The sequence below is a fragment of the Melospiza melodia genome, chromosome 3 (assembly GCF_035770615.1).
Source record: "Melospiza melodia melodia isolate bMelMel2 chromosome 3, bMelMel2.pri, whole genome shotgun sequence".
Classification (NCBI taxonomy): Eukaryota; Metazoa; Chordata; class Aves; order Passeriformes; family Passerellidae; genus Melospiza; species Melospiza melodia.
Genome location: NC_086196.1, coordinates 33,358,951 through 33,377,620, shown reverse-complemented (window position 1 = coordinate 33,377,620; position 18,670 = coordinate 33,358,951). Strand labels below are relative to the sequence as shown.

At 38.1% G+C, this 18,670-nt stretch overlaps 1 protein-coding gene across 11 annotated transcripts in view; it reads right to left on the bottom strand.

Annotated features, from left to right (window-relative positions):
* EYA4 (EYA transcriptional coactivator and phosphatase 4) overlaps positions 1–18,670 on the bottom strand; it is a 140,678-nt gene that overhangs the window by 51,596 nt on the left and 70,412 nt on the right. For all 11 annotated transcript variants that reach the window (XM_063151211.1, XM_063151215.1, XM_063151214.1 and 8 more), the window contains one exon: positions 14,252–14,301. In XM_063151211.1, coding sequence (XP_063007281.1) covers positions 14,252–14,301 — 50 coding nt within the window. The remainder of the gene's footprint in view (positions 1–14,251; positions 14,302–18,670) is intronic.

Below are 18,670 nucleotides of genomic sequence, written 5' to 3'. Positions count from 1 at the left end.
TTTCTACCATGTTAAGGAATACCACATAGGTAATAAAAAAATAAAAATATCACAAGGTTGAGCTTTGCAAAACTGTAAGTATGAAGTAAGAGCTGTACTAGACTCTCTGTGGACTACTCATTACAAGTTTCAATATCACCATGCAGCTTCCCAGCACACGAGTTCAGGCTCACAGGAAAAGAACCCATATCCAGATATTGCAATAACTGCACTGTGGAGAGGAACAATAATTTGAGGAGAATTCAAAGTGCCTGATTTTGTTTAAGAGCTTTTTCGATCTCGAATAAACTGCCTGTCTTACAGAGGATGGGACTCCTTAGGTAATTCTTTGGGCTATAAAAGGGCACAAGTTGTGATTGTATCTCGGTTCTGCTTTCCTGCCTGTTGTTCTTCACCTGGCTATTCAAACCTCATACGAGGAGAAAAAACCCTCCTGCAGACAGTATTACTTTACAGGAGCTGTCTGACAGGCAGGCAGTGTCAGTGCCTGGGATGCCCTTGATGCAGAGGGCTCAGCTGAGAAAGTGGGTGAGCAGGTTTCCTGACAAAGGCCGGCATTGTCGCTCGCCCCCTTGCACCATTCACAGCTAAAGAAAAAGACATTTCTTTTAACAGCACTGCAGCATCTTCCCCACCCCCCATTCCCATTTCCCCAGTTAAGCTTTTGCTATCACCCTCCCTTTTGTGACCCTGTGCCACCTTGAGCTTCTCCGTGCTTCCTAACGATTAGGTGTCAGATAGTTTTTGTCTTTATTAAATCTATGCTTCCCTCTTTTCTCACCGTAGGAACAATTGCCAAAGGTTGAAGATTTTGTTAATCTAGTTATGGCTATTGCTTTAGTAATAAGCTGATAATAATTTTTTTACTGAAAAGGATATATGTATTTTTTCTTTCTGACTCTAGTGAGAAGATATGACTAAATACTGTGAAAGATAATTGCTTAAAAATTCAAGCTTATTTTAGTCAGAAAGAAAAACTGATATTTTCTTCTTGTGCCTGAAAGTGAGAAGTTTAGCTTTTTCTCTTATGATGATTAAACACACCAATTAATTTAGACAGCTTGGATTGTTGTGCTACATAATTGCAGAAACTATTATTTGCTTAAAAGCCAGTAACTGCATGGCTCCCCTTGTTTCTGATTGACTGAGACATTTTATTTCAGTTTAATGTCATTTAATGTGGTTTCTAGAAAACCACAGAAAACTGTCTATTCTAGTGCAGTTCAGTCGGCCACAAATCCACATTACAATAATTTTTCACTGCTTTCTGACTTTTATTGGGAATGAATGTCATTTCCCTGTCACAATGTCATTTCCCTGTCACAATTAAAAGACAACGCAAAATTAATTTGGATTTCCACATTTTTGGATAAAACACAAAATACCTAGGAGTCATTTCTGGACTCTCCTGTTGGACATGTAACTGACTTCTCCAAAGCCAACAACGATTAAAATAAATAAATAAAAATCAAGACATATCCGGGGGAGTGGAACTTATTAAGTTATTTACCACAGCATAAACTTCCAGCTCACATGCTCTATGCTCAGGAGATTGTTCAATTACAAAACACAGATTCAGAGTAGGGAAATAGGCAGGCTGACACCAAAAACGTAAGTAACAGGAAGTGCTTTTTTTCCATACGCTCCTATTCCACATCATGTCTCCACCCTCAAGTTTAAAATAGGTTTGAGTTGATGAAAGCAAATTATAGTTTTATATGGGAAACTGTTCCATTCTGATATAATAGACTAATGTACACACAAAAGGCAAAGCTATGCTGAACAATACCTTCTGGCCAGCTGGATCCCAGCCTTTCAGATATCTTTTCTGGGCTATCCTAATGTGACAGCCACAGTTTTGATGGGATACAATTTTAGCTCAGGGTTTACACTCCAGTCACTGGAGGAAGTATCTGGAAAGAGGCAATGTGGTGTCTGAATAGATAATTCCCATCTTCTCAAGGAAAAAGGCAGCTGGTTAGAGAAAATCACTCCAGGAGCCAGAGAGAGAACATCTAAACCAGTGAGTGTCAGGGGCCTGAAGGAATAGCAGAATGAGGGCTGGGTGGTCAACTCTTTGATTCCATGTAGAGACCATCCCAAGCCTGAGCATGTGAACAGAAAACACATAAAGATACACAGGCAGCTGCTACTTAACAAAAACAAACCAACAAAAAACCACCCCAAACAAACAAAACAAAACATTAAAGTAGGTTTTGAAGTCCTTATATGAGTATTTAAGTAAATCAAAAGTGATAATGACAGCACAGTTCCATGGGGAGCTGTCAAGTATCCAACTTACATGAAATATAAACTACCAGTTTACAGATACATAAGATCTAAATGCAAGTCTTTGGATCCAGGGCCACATTTTCAAAGATTAATTCACCCAACAGCTTCTGATCACTTCCAGATGTGACAGGCACTTGGAAATGCTGTGGTTCTGACAACATGATGTGCTATGTCATAAACAAGTAACAAACACTTCTGTGGAGATGGCTGGAATGCAAACAGCAAGCCTGTGGCCTTCCCCCCTGTGCCACTACTTCTGTACAAGTGCTCAGAGTCACATCTGAAAAATCTGCTGGAAATTTCAGACTCCCTTCCACATCTCTGACAGGTGGACATAAGGAACAGGTAACAAAGCCAGTGACTGAAGATCTCACCAAGTCCTTCTTTGGTGGTTTTGAGTCTGATTTGAGTCTGTTTCTCATATATACAGAGGAATGTGGAGATGATCAGCTCTGCCAATTACTAGTCTGTTGCTAATCTGTCCTTTGTAAAACACAGCCTTCAAAATGACACTGCTTATTGCAGTCATAATATTATGAATTTAAATATAATAATGTCAACTGTATTCACGTCAGACAATATTTAAGCAAATATATAATTGGGAAATCAGAGATGAAGGGCTGGGAATTTTGCTGTTGGCTTCAGTGGAGCCTGGACAGCATGATGTAAGTGTGAACTCATATTTTCATTAAAAAAAAGAGCAACGGGTGGGTTGTGTCTGACTCACCCTAAATTGAGATGTCTGTTATATTTCAAACTAGTTATTGTAACATGGTTCTTCTTCACCAGGGAATGCCCAAAGAAAAAAAATGTCTTTCAGGTGTGCTGTATGAAGAGTGACCATACCGCACTTGAATGTAATTTCTTTAGCCACCAGTACAGGGGCCTGGCAAGAACTTCATCAGCTTCCAGAAAGGATGAGTTATGATGACAGATTAGGCAGAATACAGGGGTTGCCAAAAACTTGTAGTTTTCATGCTCTATTCATATTTTAATACAAACATTCTGAAACTTCTCTTGGTAAATGCAATATACAGAGAATTACTGGCAAGCAGTCTTAACGTGGGAAACATTAACACATCTCACTTTTAACAGTGAAGTTCCCCTTATAAGTTAAACCTGATCTGAATCTTGGCTCCCAAGACAAATATTCTGTAGTTTACCTCATGTGGAGCACATTATGTTTGGCTCCAAAACAATTTGTGTCAAAAGCAATTATTTCTGTTCTCTAATCGCAGTCCCAACAATGAGTTTGGTTTAGAATATAAAACAAATATATGCAACTTGCTGACTGCCTGATGCCTTAACTGCTTCAGCATCTGACCACTGTAAGGAGTAGCTGGGCACAGCCATTCTGGATGGCAAGGTACACTAGGTGTGCTGCACACACATCCCTGTCATTTTTCCCAGGATGACCCTATTGCCTGGAAGAACCTAAAAGAATTTTACATAACTAATTGCACTCAAAACAAATTCCATTATCCTGAGCAAGAGACAGAAAATGATGCTCTGTTAAATGCACCAATGCTGGCTGTTCTTTGCAACTGATATAAAATGACTACATTTCATTTTGCTTTGCTGTTTGATTTCCCCAAGTTATCTTATAATTTGAAACTTAAAGCATACACACCTTTTTCATTTGGGGTGAAGTAGGTGATTTTTCTAAGAGTCAATAAATACGTGTCGCTGAGAACTCTGGGGCACAGTTCCCTTCCCCTGAATTATCCCCTTGGGCCACAAGAAGGGGCAGGTAGCAGCTGCAAATCTGTAACACCTCCATTTCCAGCTCAGCCTGCATGCTGATAAGCCAGCCCCCAGGCCAGGGCATACCTGGAGTGGCACAGAGCCACAGGAGTGGGGCACTGGCAGAGGCACCACTGCAGCCCTCGCTGCCCCAGCACACACACAGCAGCAGCCCTGCGAACCAGCCTCTCTGCTGGCTACCTTCCCTTAGAGCTTCCTCTGTTCAAAACATGGCTTACACCAAATGGCTGGACCTCACCAAGGCTTCTGGCATAATGCTTAGCCTTTTAAAATCATTGGATGTCCACCTCTGTCCAGGTACTGAGGGAAAAACAAGGTAAAGGAAACAAGCCCTGCAGCGCTGTTGGTTATGTCCACCCATGTCCATACCTTGGATGCAAGATTGTAACTTTACTGCGTTTAGCACTGGTTCCCCAAGAACCTGGTTTGCGAGACAGGGCAGAGTGTGAGATGTTCATAATAACAGGACTGCTTTTTAGAATACATTTATTCTTGTTTCTCAGCAAATATTAAAATATTGCTGTTGGGAAACACGGTATAATAATGAAATGCTAAGAGGGATGAAAGTGCTTCTCTGGTACTATTTTGAGAAAGTCATGAAAAGCACTACATCTTTGAGAGCACAGGGGTTTATTTTCTATTTAATTTAATCTACATAATTAGAAGGAAAATAAGACATAAGCCTGAAATAACATAGGAATAAAACATGATCTTATGTCTAGTCACCTGCCAATTACTTCTACACTGAAAAGCAAATAAAATCCCAAAACCCTTAAAAATTAAAGTGACAGAGATTTAGTTGTAAATTGAAACAGAACTTAAACGGAATTCACCAAACAGGATGTCCTCCCTCTCTGCCCTCTTCTGCACTCGCGCCACACAATAAATAATTCTGTTAAAAAGTTGATCCGTGGAATTGCTTTATTTATTTGGGCACTGCATGTGCGTTTCTCCATAGCTCTGCCAAACATACCTTCCCACAGACTTGTTGCTTCAGTCCTGGGCCTCTCTTAAATGGCAGACACAAATCCCCAGTGAATTAGATTGAGACCATCATGCTAATTTTCACATTTAACCAAAACCAGATTTAAACTTATGTTTTCAAAGTGGATGGCTAGTGGAAGGCAAGTATATTTCATGCTTTTAAGAGGAGGTAAAGTTACTTCTGCACTACAAATGACATTAAGAAATTCCCAAAGAAATTTGACAATAATACGAACTCAGAACACAGTAAATTATATCACTTGGCAGCTAAACTGGAGAGCTAAGTCCAGAATTGCCAACAAAACTCAAGACACACATTTGGATATATGGAAAGCTTTGCAATGACTAACAGAAAGGAGCCTGGACAGGCATCTTGTGAGACCTATAAAGAACCTTATCAGTTTGGGGTTTTTTTTAATAAAAGTGTTCAAAAGGAGAAGATAGAACAGACAGACCATCTGCAATGTAACCACATAAAAGACCCCTGGGCAAATCCAAACCCATTAGCAGAAGTGCTTGACAAATCTGCCAAAGAGCCAGATGCTGCTTATGGAGGAGCCTCTTTCCCTCCTTGTCATCTGGGTCCTCTGACTTCTGTTCCCAGAGGAGAACAACACGACTGGGGCTCAGACTAAGCTGAGTGTGGAGGGAGCTGAGGTACAGAACTGCTCTCTGATAAGGCTGTTTTAACATAAGGAGGGGAAGCAAAGCCTAAAATATTACAGCAGGCTTAACATGCATTTGTGTAATGTGTGGAAGATGCAGATGGTAGGAAAAAAGAAAGCAAACTTGCAGTTACCTTATTTACATGTGGTCTCAATCAACTTATTTGCATGCGGTCTCTTTTTATCTGGATTTTTTTTTGTTCATTCTTGTCCTTATCTGTGGTAGAGTTAATTTCTTCTCAGTAGCTGTTTCAGCGCTGTTTTGGATTCAGCATGAGAATGTTTTGGTTTGGGTAAGTCGCATTTATCCTAAGTCAGGGACCTTTTTCTTTTGTGTCTCATGCTCTGCCAGTGAGCAGGTATGCAAAAAAGGCTGGGAGGGAGCATAGCTGGGACAGGTGACCTGAATGGGCCAAAGGGATATTCCACACACGGAATACCATGAAGGAGTTATCCAGAAGTGGGGATTATCTGGGTATTGGGACAGGATCTGGCATTAATCAGCAAACAGTGAGGAACTCTATTGTGCATAATTTGTTTGTTATTATTATTATTATTATTATTATTATTATTATTATTATTATTATTATTATTATTATTATTATTATTATTTACTATGATTAGATATTTTACTTTCTTTCAATTAGTACACAGTTTTATCTCAAGCTACAAGTTTTACATTTGATTCTTCTCCCCATTCCACTGGGGTGGGTGCATGGAGGGTGAAGTTGCGTGGAGCTTGGTTGCTTGCTGGGCATAAACCATGACAATTCTACTTTTATTTCCTACTTATTTTTTCTCTAATGACTGATCAGGGCCTCGTAGGATGGTAAAGAGGTAAATTCTGGTATGGTAAATGTGAGCATGGCATAATAACTCAGTGGTGTTAGTTAACTGCTTACTGAGTACATGGGATGGCTGACAACATTTAAAATGGGAAACATCTAGCCAAGAAATTACACTTATAAATATCTGAGAAAAAATGTGATTCATGTAAAAAGCAAACCAATCTCAGAACAGGAGATTTAGATCTCAGTGGGAATTTTCTTTTTATTGTCTACATTCTTCTCAGAATTTTTTCAGCTATATTTGAAGTGCAAAGTAGGTGGAATCAAATACTTTTACTATTCAGGCTCAACAATGGTAAAATATATTTAGAGTATACAAGAGGTCAAAGAAGTTGGAACAGAGTCTGAATTAGCTCTTCTGTGTACTGCTGTAATGTGATACGACAGAGCAAAAAATAGACCACAGGAGAAAGAAACAGAGCTCCTTCTCATTGTTATTACATGTGCTACACACGTAAGAAGAACAAACACGCTTATTTTACGGCTCGAAATCCAGTTAAAATTTTAGGATAAGGCTCTAAGAGACTACTGGATCAAGCAAAAACATTTGTAGGTGTAATCCTAGGTTATCTTCTTTCACTCAAAACCAGTATTTACCCTAAGATATTCCTGCAGATTCAACAATTATAAAAGTTTGATGGATACATTAATTAATCCAGAAATCCTGCTCTCTTTAGCAAACTCAAAAATCACAAGGCACTTTGATCTTCAAAATCTCTACATTACTTCCACTAACATTTCTGTTAGAATCTTGTTTATCCATTTTTTCAATGTAGTGATAAAAACAAACAAACAAAATCCCCAAAACCAAACAATACCCCAAAACTAAACACAAACAGACAAAAAAATCCCTTAGGTTTTGTTTCCTTCCAAAGTCTGACCCATCACTGATTCAGGTTAATGGAGATCTTAACAGTGACATGATCTGGCTTGGGATCACAGGGATAAATTATTATTAATATCACAGAAAACATGTTATGCCCAATATTAACAAAAAACCCCAGGAATTTTTAACACACATGAAATATAAAAAAATACATTACTTTTATTGTTATAAGCCACAGGGATCTGTTAATATAAACCATTAAAATACTTGCCTGTGATGTCATCAGTTACCATGTATTTGCACTCTAAATAGATTGTTGTAATTTCTGTAAACATATCATATACATTTTTAGAACTCCTTGGGGGTTTGATCCAGAGCCAACAAAACCTGATGGGCAGACAGTGACCAGCTTCAACAGGCCTTGGGTAATCAGAAGACTGATATTTTTAAATTTAAAGAATGAGAACATCAGTGCTCAGAAGGCAGAGAGACACCACACAGACTGATCTAAAAAAAAGGGAGAGACTTGCATTGCCTGAAAACTACATGCCTGAAAATAAAACTCATGTAGCAAGGCACTACTCCTTGCAGAAACTGTGGTGCAATTGTCATGGTTGCTGTGTATCGCTCAGTTACACGTATGTGAAGACCATCTCCCAAACACTTTGATTGATTCCAACTGCCTAAGTGGCATGCAGACTAAATGAGTGCACAAAACTCTAATAAGTACCAGATTTGTATAAAACATTCTCCTTAAGCTAAGTCTGTGTGTCCCAGAATGTAGTCTTTATGAGAAATCTTATTCCACAATGAAGTTATTTTAAAATTGGAAAATTGTTGTATGTTTTTTGTCAGTCACTGTCTTGACTGAGTAGTTTGGACTTGATCCTGCCAAACATTTCTCTTAGGTGAAGTGCTTGTAACTGTAGTGGCCTCACTGACATGAATGTTATACTCTGGCATATACCATGCCTCTTGTTGACTAGATTTTCTTCTGGTCTCCAAAATTACTTGTGACAATCTTTCAATTTAATTATTCTGTCTTTTCATAGAAAATTTGTTTTGCTGTTTCTCCTTATAGCCTGCTCCAAGTCCAAGAAATACCAGAAGCCAGTCAAAAAGTCTTTTTTCCTGGCTGAAGATGAATCTTATTTTTGCAGGTATTCCCTTCTGGAACTGACCAGTTATGCAAAATGCTTAATCTGTAAAATTGAAAGAAGGCTTTCATTGCCTTTGGTCAAATTGTGTATCTAGCTGGTCTTGCAATAAATCAGCAGAGCAACAGGTGATTGCTTGTGGAGTCTGCATGGTTTCCCAGGGGAAGAGGGATGCAGTAAGGTGTCAAAAGAAAGAAGTTCAAATAAATGACATTTCATAAGTGCCTACCTTACATGTCTACTTCAGGATGAGAGGAATCTCACCTTCAAAGTCTAAATCAGAGTCCTCTCAATAACTAATTTTCTCAAATTAAGCCCATTTATCATGTCATAATGATCTACAGATTATTCAATATGGGATACAGTGGAGCTACACTTCTGACTCACAAAAGCATTATCCTCTGGTCAAGACAAGCTACATATGGTTCACAAGACAACAAACACCTTCTAAAAAATCTTCTAAGACATGGATGAGAAGAAAATTAGGGACCCTAATGTATTTAAACAACACATATGAAATCTAGGTAGACTGCTCATTTTTACAGTGCAACAAATACTATGTAATTTTTTAAAATTATAATTGCTGAAACTTCAATCACAATTTCCATAGCTATTGCTGGCTTTTCTTGCTCAGCAGCTCAATTGCAACTCCTCTTTACTATGTAACAATAATGATATTAATCTCTTAAACTGCAAATGAATGAGAAGATACTGCTAATCCCACTCTACTAGTAATGTGTATGCAGCTGGTCAGCTGCTTTCAAAGTCATGGAAAAGGCATGGAATCTTCATCACAGAAGGTGCCTGTAAAGCTTGGATTTGGGCTCAGGAGTTATAGGGTTAGATCTGGTAAATATGGGCCAGCCAATGCCTTACTGAAAGAATGAACTATCACTGTGATCATTCTGAAATAAGACTGTTAAGGTCTTGTTGAGGGAATTAGTTGGTGGAAGAAATTTCAGGTGTATTTTAGTTGAAACCAACGAGAATGAAACATGATGATCTGGTTGTTTGGAATAAGATACAGAAGATACGTGTTACTTTTATTTTTATGGGTATCTAAGTGTATGAATGGTCACAGAAACACTGTTTGGTAATGCACACATGCAGCATTAGCATAGCTCAGATCCAGTGATCATAGTGAACATTGAATCCACAACAGTGAGCCCAAACTGCACAGGAAATAAACTTTGGTCAAGAGAAGTGAATGGGAAAACTGTGGTAGTTCTCACTGACATTCAATATCATCTATTTACTGGTGAATGCCTTAATGACAATAATTGTCTCTGGATGTGTATGTGCACTCTGTATCCTGAGCAATTAAAAACCATGAGTAGGTATCAAAATGAGACTAGTGAGAAAATGTGAAAGCCTACTTCTCATTCAAAAGTTTTAAAAAAGACTTTTAAGATGAAACAGAAACAGGAATTCATATTTTTAAATCTTACTTTGTGGTGCACATAGAAGTGTGGGTGTTGAAAAACAGAACAGCAATCATCTGATGAACAGCTGCAATCCATGCTAGCAACCTCACTGAAGCCCATACTGAACTGAAATATTGGAGGCCTTTTTAAACACATAAAAAATCCCCGTGCACTTTTTTGGATAACTGCTTTATCTGGCAACTTGATCTGTGCATATGATTCAGAATTCACCAGTGATCATCAAAACCCCATCTAACTGGCATCAATGCAGTAACTGTAGTGCCCCTGATTTACACTCTTCTTACAGCATCTGATAAAGTTTTAAATGGGAGGATTTACTAAAGACTGGCTTAATTTCCTTTTACTTTGCTTTTAGATAATTTTTTTAAATGTGTAAAGGAAAAGCCAGGAAGAATGGATATTACTGGAAATACTGGATACAAAGATTTGTAGTAAAAATCAAGCAATAAAGTGGAGGGTTTCCTGCTCTATGGGGCTTAATTTTAACTTACTAATACAAAAATCCATTGCCCTTCTGTACATACACAAGTAATGTATTTTTGACACTCTGTATCCTAAGTATTCCTAAGTTGATTTGTCAGCTAACTTTTATCCCTAACTTACGAAACTACTCATCAAAACCTTCAAGTTTTCCCTTTCTTCCTACAGACAGCTTCATCACAACATAAATATCATAGCTTAAAGAAGGAAAGTATGTGAAATATTCAGCCATTTTCCTTTACCCTTCCAGGAAAAAAAGAAACTGTGTTTAAATTGTCAGAAAAATATCTTCATTCTGCTGCAGTCTTCCATCCTCCAGATGGTAAAAAAAACATTATTTTTTTCCTACAATCAGTGAACTTTGAGGAAGCAATAGAAGACCCTGCTGAATTTCCATTTGCAATGACATCCACTCCCTCATTTCATTTCTCTCCTCCCTATTTAATTTTATGACCCAGAAAAAACAATACTTACTCTCATGCCTCAATTCCTGATGTGACTTTCATCTTACAGTGGAATCTCCGGCAGGCCTGGTGGTATGAGAAGGAGGATTTGGGGATAGGAGAGATGCATTCATCAAGCAGACTGCTACGTCAAAGAAAGATACTGCTGTGGGATGTGTGGCCAAATAGAATATGCTGTTGCTGAGTGTGAGCAGGAGTCTCAGACTTCCTATTTAGCATTTTACCAGACTTCAGAATAACACATACGCTAGTATTTCCACAGGTCATATAGTATGAGGTTTTAAATGTAGCTTACAGGTTTCAGGGCAACAAAATTTTTCCTTATTAGAATTAAAATGGCTTTTTTATTGCTTAAGTAAAAAGGAAGGTTGTTGACAATTGCAAAGAAGTTAACTTTCAAGCACTGCACTAGACTTCAGCAATTCTTGTATGACATTGAATTTCACAAAGGAGCTGTTCAGCACACTCAGGATTGATACCATTTTAAAGTCACCTGTCAAAAAAGAAAATTAAGAGCAACGTATGTCTGTAGGCTCTGAAGACAGGAACTTCTCTCCCTAACCTTGCTAGTGAATTTGATACAGGGCCAGCATGTCAGAATTGTCCAACATGCTGCTCTTGCCTGATCCAGACTTGTGGTGGAACAGTTGGCAAGTCCCAATTATTCACAGCCTCTGTATCACACACCAAAATCCCTAGAAAGCATTGCATTTTGCATTACTAGATAACTATCCAGGGTTGCAGGGTGAATTTGACTTTTACTACAGAATTATAAAGAAAGAATGCCATAATATTGATACAGTCACAACACCACTACTGTAAGGTATAAAAGGTATATATATATATATTTACCACCACCTAGGTATAAAAGGAAGTATTCAGAACCCCTTCATAGGGGCTTGATTGAAAAACTCACAAAAAACTATGACAGAATTTTTAAGACAAAGTTGTTTGTGAATTAAAATATCTGTCAGTGATGAGTCATATGTTTCCTTTTGTGTTTACAGTTCACCTATTCACCATAACTTCAATTCTTAACTAAAGATCCCTCTCCCTCTGTGCAATTTACCTGTCTGTTGAGACAAGAAGCACTTTCTCTAAATAAATGCTGGGAAGGTTGATTTCTATTGCATGTATAGCTGGTCACTTGTGGAAAGCATTTTTTAACATGCTGCATAGGTTAGTATATCCCTTAAAAACTTAGTAGTCACATCTGCAGTTTGACTGCTTCTTTCTAAAAGACAAACCCAGGCCAAGCAAGACAAAGAATCTGCTGATACACACATGTCACTCCAAGAATTCTCCTGACAAAGTTCCCACACCCAATTTAATTACTTCCCTACTGTAAAAACACTTTCCATCTGCATTTATTGTAATAGTTTCAAATCCAAAACTAACAGACTATAAAGCTAGCTAAATAAATGAGTGATATTGGCCTTAGGTCCCAAGCCAGGAGCTATTCTGTAAGGCTGTGTGTCTCCAGCATTCATTTTTATGCTGATGTTTCATTTTATGTGCAGTGTTTTCACTTAAGCCTTGTTTAGAGAAGAATTACCTTGCTCCAGGCTCTGAAGTGTGATGTGCCACACAGAGCCCTCTAGTGCTGCTCCAGCCCAAGGTCTGCCAGAGATTCCCCTCTAAGACCAAAAGTCACATTGCAACCAAAAAATCCCACTTCAGGCTGTATACACAGCACTGGATATGCTCAGGCTTGGAACATTAATTTCAACTCTGTCTGATATAATCTCCAACTGAGGCTGCAGAGCTCAAAATGAAAAGTGTTTCTGTTTGAAAACAGACGTCAAAAAATGAAACTACCAGATTAACTATTTGTAACATGGGTTCTCTTGCACATTCAGGAGGAAAAAAAAAGTATCTTGTTCCTCAGACACAGCATGAAGAATTTAATTATAGCTTGTAAGAAATTTCCTGATATGCAGAGATAGTAACAGTACATTGCATTCAGGGTCCTCAGGTTTGTAGCAGTTTGTTTTCATCACGCTTTGAAGAAATAACATCAGACTGGAATTCATAGATTTTAAAGGCTTGAGATACAATAGTCTCATTTGGCAATCACAACGCTTAAAACTACACACTTGTATATGAGTGTTATGCTATGCTGGGATTCTCCATGGTGTCAAAATAGTCAGAAAGAACTTGACTTCTATAATAAATTTTAATCCAAAGCACAGCAGATAAGTTTTTCACTTAAAAGTTGCGAGTACTGAAGGGCAAAGCAGGTTTCCACTGAAGTCCTGGTCAAAACTGCTAGTGACTATGCTGAAAGCATATTTGGACATTGAAGTATCTCTTACCTTTTCAGCTCTAATCAAACTAAATGAAAATACATATTAATAACAGACATGAGCTAATCAAAGAAATTCAGATGGTGCACAGTGCAGCTCAAGACACATACTATAATGGCCTTGGATGCTGCAGGTGACCCCCAGAGGATCCTCCTGCAATAATTAAGGAACATAGTTAAGATATAGGTAAGGATGGGTTTGGGGTACAAACCTTGAATTATTTAACTTTTCTGCAATGTTAGTGAAATAACAGGTTTATTTTGTTGCTCTCCCCTCACAACAAAAGCTTCTGAGCTTTCATGACACTGAAATAGTCTTCTATACAGAAGCAAGGCAAAGACACGGAGTACTCACTTAATATTGAAGAAAACTATCCACCAGTTTACTAACCACAGGAAGACACAAATCTAAAACAGCTAGCTACTACTTCACTTGCTCAAAAATATCCATACAGGTACATGCATGTGTGAAGCATGGAAGTAAAATCTGTTTCCTTTTTCCCATGTACATGATATTGGAAACGACTGTGCTGGAAAGGAATGTATGGCTTTTTTCCAGCTTATGAGCACAGCATGTTTTTCATATGTGAAAACAAAATGAAGTTTTGGTAAGGGCAAATCTTCCCAAATAAATAATTAGTTTTCCACATTGGAAATAAAATATATTTTCAATAAACTTCAAGACTCAGATATGTAGAAATGGGATAACTGAAGAAAGTGAGATCTGTGCACACAGATTTCCCTACACTGTTTAATAGTTGGAATTTTTTTTTTAGTTGAATGTGACCATTCAGTGCTATGCCATCATCTAAAGTCAACAACCCAGACTCTAGGCTGCATCTTTGACCGGGAGAAGGGAAAAATCCCTTTTCTAGAGTGAAAACCATTACAACTGATCCAACCACTCGTTCTTTGCAAAATATAACTCCATGGCTCTGGTGCCACAAATCCACGGCACCGCTCAGCCTCGCTCTCCGCCACCGCACCGCAGTCAGTCGGTGTCGGCCCTCCAGCACCATACCTGGGATTCTGCGGCTCTGAACCATCGGACTCTGGACACGGCTTCTTCACCTGCAGGAGCAAAGCAGCGCTGGTTACTCTCACGTGAAACACAACTTCCTCTTGCTCCCCCCCCCCATTCCAGCAGAACTTAAAGCGGATCCTGCTCTGCTCACCGGGATCTCTATAAAATATTTCCCGCACTTTACAGCAGCGGTTTGCTGTACTAAACAGTGTGTTTCATTATTATCCCATGAACAGCTGCCAACTGCACTTCCCCGGGCTCCATTAGTGGGTTAAATGTTCAGCTAAAATAGCTTGGGGAGTAGTCTTAACTAGGAACAAAGAAACCAAAGAACCAGGTTCCCCACTTTGAAATGAGAAAGCCATACTGTTCTCAGCTTGGCAAGAAATGTTTCCCCAATTGATACTGCTTCTGTTTCCTGCTAAAGCTCAAAATAATAAACACCAGGTTCTGGGGCAAAGCGCACCATTTGTTAAATAATTCATATGGTATTTTTAATTTTGTGAATCTGCTAACTGTGTGTTAACTATATTTTCCTTTTGTATCAATGAATACATGCACTGTTTTCACTCATATTTGCAATACATAAGTACATAAAAGGAATTTTAGCTTCCAATTTGATCTCCGCACTACACTGCTGTAGGCTGATTGGAGGTGATAAAATCCATCACTGTCAAAAAAACCTAGAATACTGTTCTCCTGCAGACTAGGTATCTCCTTGGGATCTTCATGATTTCCAGCAAAAATTTAATTGTACCTTCTGGTAATCTAAATTACTTGCATTTTCAGCAGAGGAAAAAACATTTTGCTCACTAGCTCGCTAATGTAAAATCCAGGGCTCTGTGGGAGGTTTCGAAGTTCCAGTTTTAAAGTCACCTAGAAATATCATTCACTGAGGCTCACTTGGTGTGAGAGACACAATAAAAATACCCACTCCCTTTACAACCAGCAAGTTCAATGACAAGTTTCAGGATACCTTGCATCAAGAAACTCTTCTATACTTTTTTGCTACTTTAAAAATATTTCAGGGGAAAAAAAAATGACTTTGACTCACTTCTATTGAAGTTATTGACAAATGACAGAACACTCACCAGGCCCAACAGAAAAAAGGATTTGACGAATGCTAAATATTATATGTATATATAAGTTACGTCAGCTGAATGCCATGGAACATCACTCACAGAGATGAGCCACTAATAGAGCATGAGACACAGTCAGGGCTCACACAAACCCAAACCTGACAGGCAGTATTTCATAAACATTCAGATGCAAACATCATTGCTATAGTTTTATGTTAACCACATTGTTATTAAAGTAGCATAACATCTGAAGTACATTAAAATACTTCAGATATATAAGTGTATGACCATCTGCCATGAAAAATGCCTTCAGAGTGCATTATATACAAACATGAGAAATAGTTATTCAGATTATTGTGTCTCCTGAGTGTGTCAGTGTCAGAGGGAACTGTTCAAAAAATATATTCAAAATCATTTAAAGACACTGAAATTACAACAGCCTCTCCTTGACAGGACGTGTTTAATTTCAGGAGCAGTTTGTCTCAACTGAGTTAAAAAGGATTTGACCAGAAAAATAATATTTTCATTTAACATATAAAATATAACTTAAAATTATTGAAAACATAATGTATTTAGAGCTATAAAACACAATAATATAATTAAAATTATTAGAAAAAGAAGTATATGCCTAGTAGCTATATAGCATAAACCCTAGTAGATTTTCTTTTTCCATGTCCCTTTAGCATACTCACTGTCAGCATATTTTTATTATCTCCTTGCTCTTAAATTTACTGGATTTTATACATTCCTTTCCAATTTCTTTTCTGTTCTGTGATTGCCACCAGTAGCACTGTCTCTCACATTTGCACTGGGGCTCAGATCTCACTCCCCAGGACAGTTCAACCACTGACTTTAACCAGCTGCTGGAGAGTCTGTCACCCAGGCATCCCAACACCCTGTGGTGGGGAGTTACCACAGCAGCCCAAAGATAGCTCCAGCAGACATTAACATAATCCAAGCACTTTTAATATACGGAATATATTAAGACCCCTGGTTTTCCTGGGCAGGGAAGTTGCAGTAATTCAGTACACACAGATGAGTTTTCCTACCATAGTTTACATGACTTCTACATTTTGTTTTGAACAACATTGCAAAGCAATCTAAATATCTGAAAGATTATGTTTTATCCATATAAATTACCATTAAATATTAAAAAAAAAACCAAAAAATTACCAACAAAAGCCCCAACTGATAAATTTTGATAAAAGTTGAAAGGTCACAGCAGAAAAGCCACTGATCAATTGTATCAAAAAGACTCACTTCCTGTGTGATGCAACAAACTTGGGGAGGAAAAAAAAGTGAGTATTTTTTATTTAAGAATATTGCAATGAAAGCAAAATGCTTAAAAAGTGAGAGTATTTCAGATTTGTCACTTGACATATAGATGATGCAGTTCATCCATGAACGCTATCTTAAGAAATGTGCAGAAGCACAGAGATTTGGCTTGTCCTGTGAGACTAAATGTAAACTTCATTGTGTATCTTTAGGTCCCTCCATGAGAAAAAAGATTTAATAAATAAAAACGTTATTTCTTAAAGGACGAACAGGCATGGGATTTTCTTTAAAGTGGCCATATGGAATCAACACTATTTCTGTTCAAGGCTACTCAAGTAGCAAAACAAATTCTGTTATTCATAAAATTATGCCACCCTTGAAGGTGAACAGAAAATCACTGTGAAAATGTCTGATCAAAGACTAAATATTGTTCCCTTTGTCTTCAGCTGCACTGTTTTACCTCTTAATCTGCCTTGCTGACTGTTTTCAAAATAATTAACTTTCACTAACACCACATTTATTTACATTCTCATGTGTTAAATGCTATAAAAAGAACCTTTTTCTTTACTCTTGCTCTGTTTTCCTTTCCCCCCTCTCTGTTTACACAGGTTTTCTCACCATTTTAGTTAAATGCATGTTGAGAATCATTCACAAGAATAAGATTCCAGTTTCAGTTTGAATTCTGCTGAACTGCACTGAACTTTCCTACTCTGGTTGCCTGCTACAAAATGTTTGTAAAGTTTCAGCTAAAAACCTTCAAATACAAGTATTTGTGAAAACAGACTGCTGTGTTCATGTTTTGAATGTCACATCATTATGCTGCTGATTGGCTTCAGCACCTGAAAGTTGGAGGCAAAATCCCAAAACTGAAAGGGCAGGGAGAGAGTTACCAATACCCAGAAATGATAATTTCTGTGAAATGGTGTCCACATTTATTTCAGTTTGTAAGATTCTAAAAGGCCTGTTGGTGAACTCCTGCTGCAGTCTGGCTCCTCAATTTCTGAAGACTCTATCTGCATTGAATACTCTCCATCTCAAAGATGCTGGTGCTGAACAAGCCTTAGGATTACTTCAGAGTGCCAGGGGAACCCCATGCTGTCGGGAAATTCGACATTATCAAAACTCTCCCTCTTTGCTTAGCTCTACCCCCACTGTGCAGTGCCCTGGGTTCAGGGTGCCCAGGCAGTACCCTGAAAGAAAAAACCCCTGTAGACTCAAATGAGGAGAAGAAAAACAGGGAAAAAAAAAACAAAACAGAAAACCAAACAGGGAGAGGGAACAGAAATCAGGGCACAAAAGAAGAATGGGCTCTCCATGGTGGCAAAACTAGAGGAGAGCAGAAGCCAAGTGAAAAAAAAAATGTGACAGATGTAGGGGTGTGGTGTGGACAGCAGAAGAACACTGGGATTGGCTGAGATGGAACACCACAGTTTGCTCTCCTCTCTTCTAGATTTGGGCCTAACACTACAAATACAAGCCTAAGCACTCATCAGATACCTGTGAAACTCATTACAAAAGTCATGAGTGACCAGTCTGCCCAGAGCAATGGACTAGTTCTGCTACTCCAACTGTACAGAAGACCTAATTAATGATCCAAGCTGGGAAAATACACTTTGAACTTAGATGATTGTGTATAAATGTTACTTTTATGTAGAAAAATGAAAGTCTCACTTGGCTTAAACTTTTATTAAAAATCAAAGTTTTATTAAAAATCAAAGTTGTATACAATTTCTACCTTCACTGATTTGGTTCATCAGAATTCAAATATGAGCACTGTTAAAAGTGTCTGATAATCTGAGGTCACTGTGAAAAAGATATGCATTTATTAGGCAGCAAAAAACTGCAATAAAGGTACATGATAAATATTTACATGATGAAGGATTTTCTATTAATTGGGCTCTGGATGCTTCATGTTTAACAAAGATAAAGTGGGGAACATTAAAAGAAAAATCTAACTATGCATTCACTGGAAAAAAAGACAACCCCTGGAAAGCCTAGGATGTCAGGTAACAAGATCTGCACTATAATGTGCAAGAAGCTGAATTTCCACAGGCCATATTAA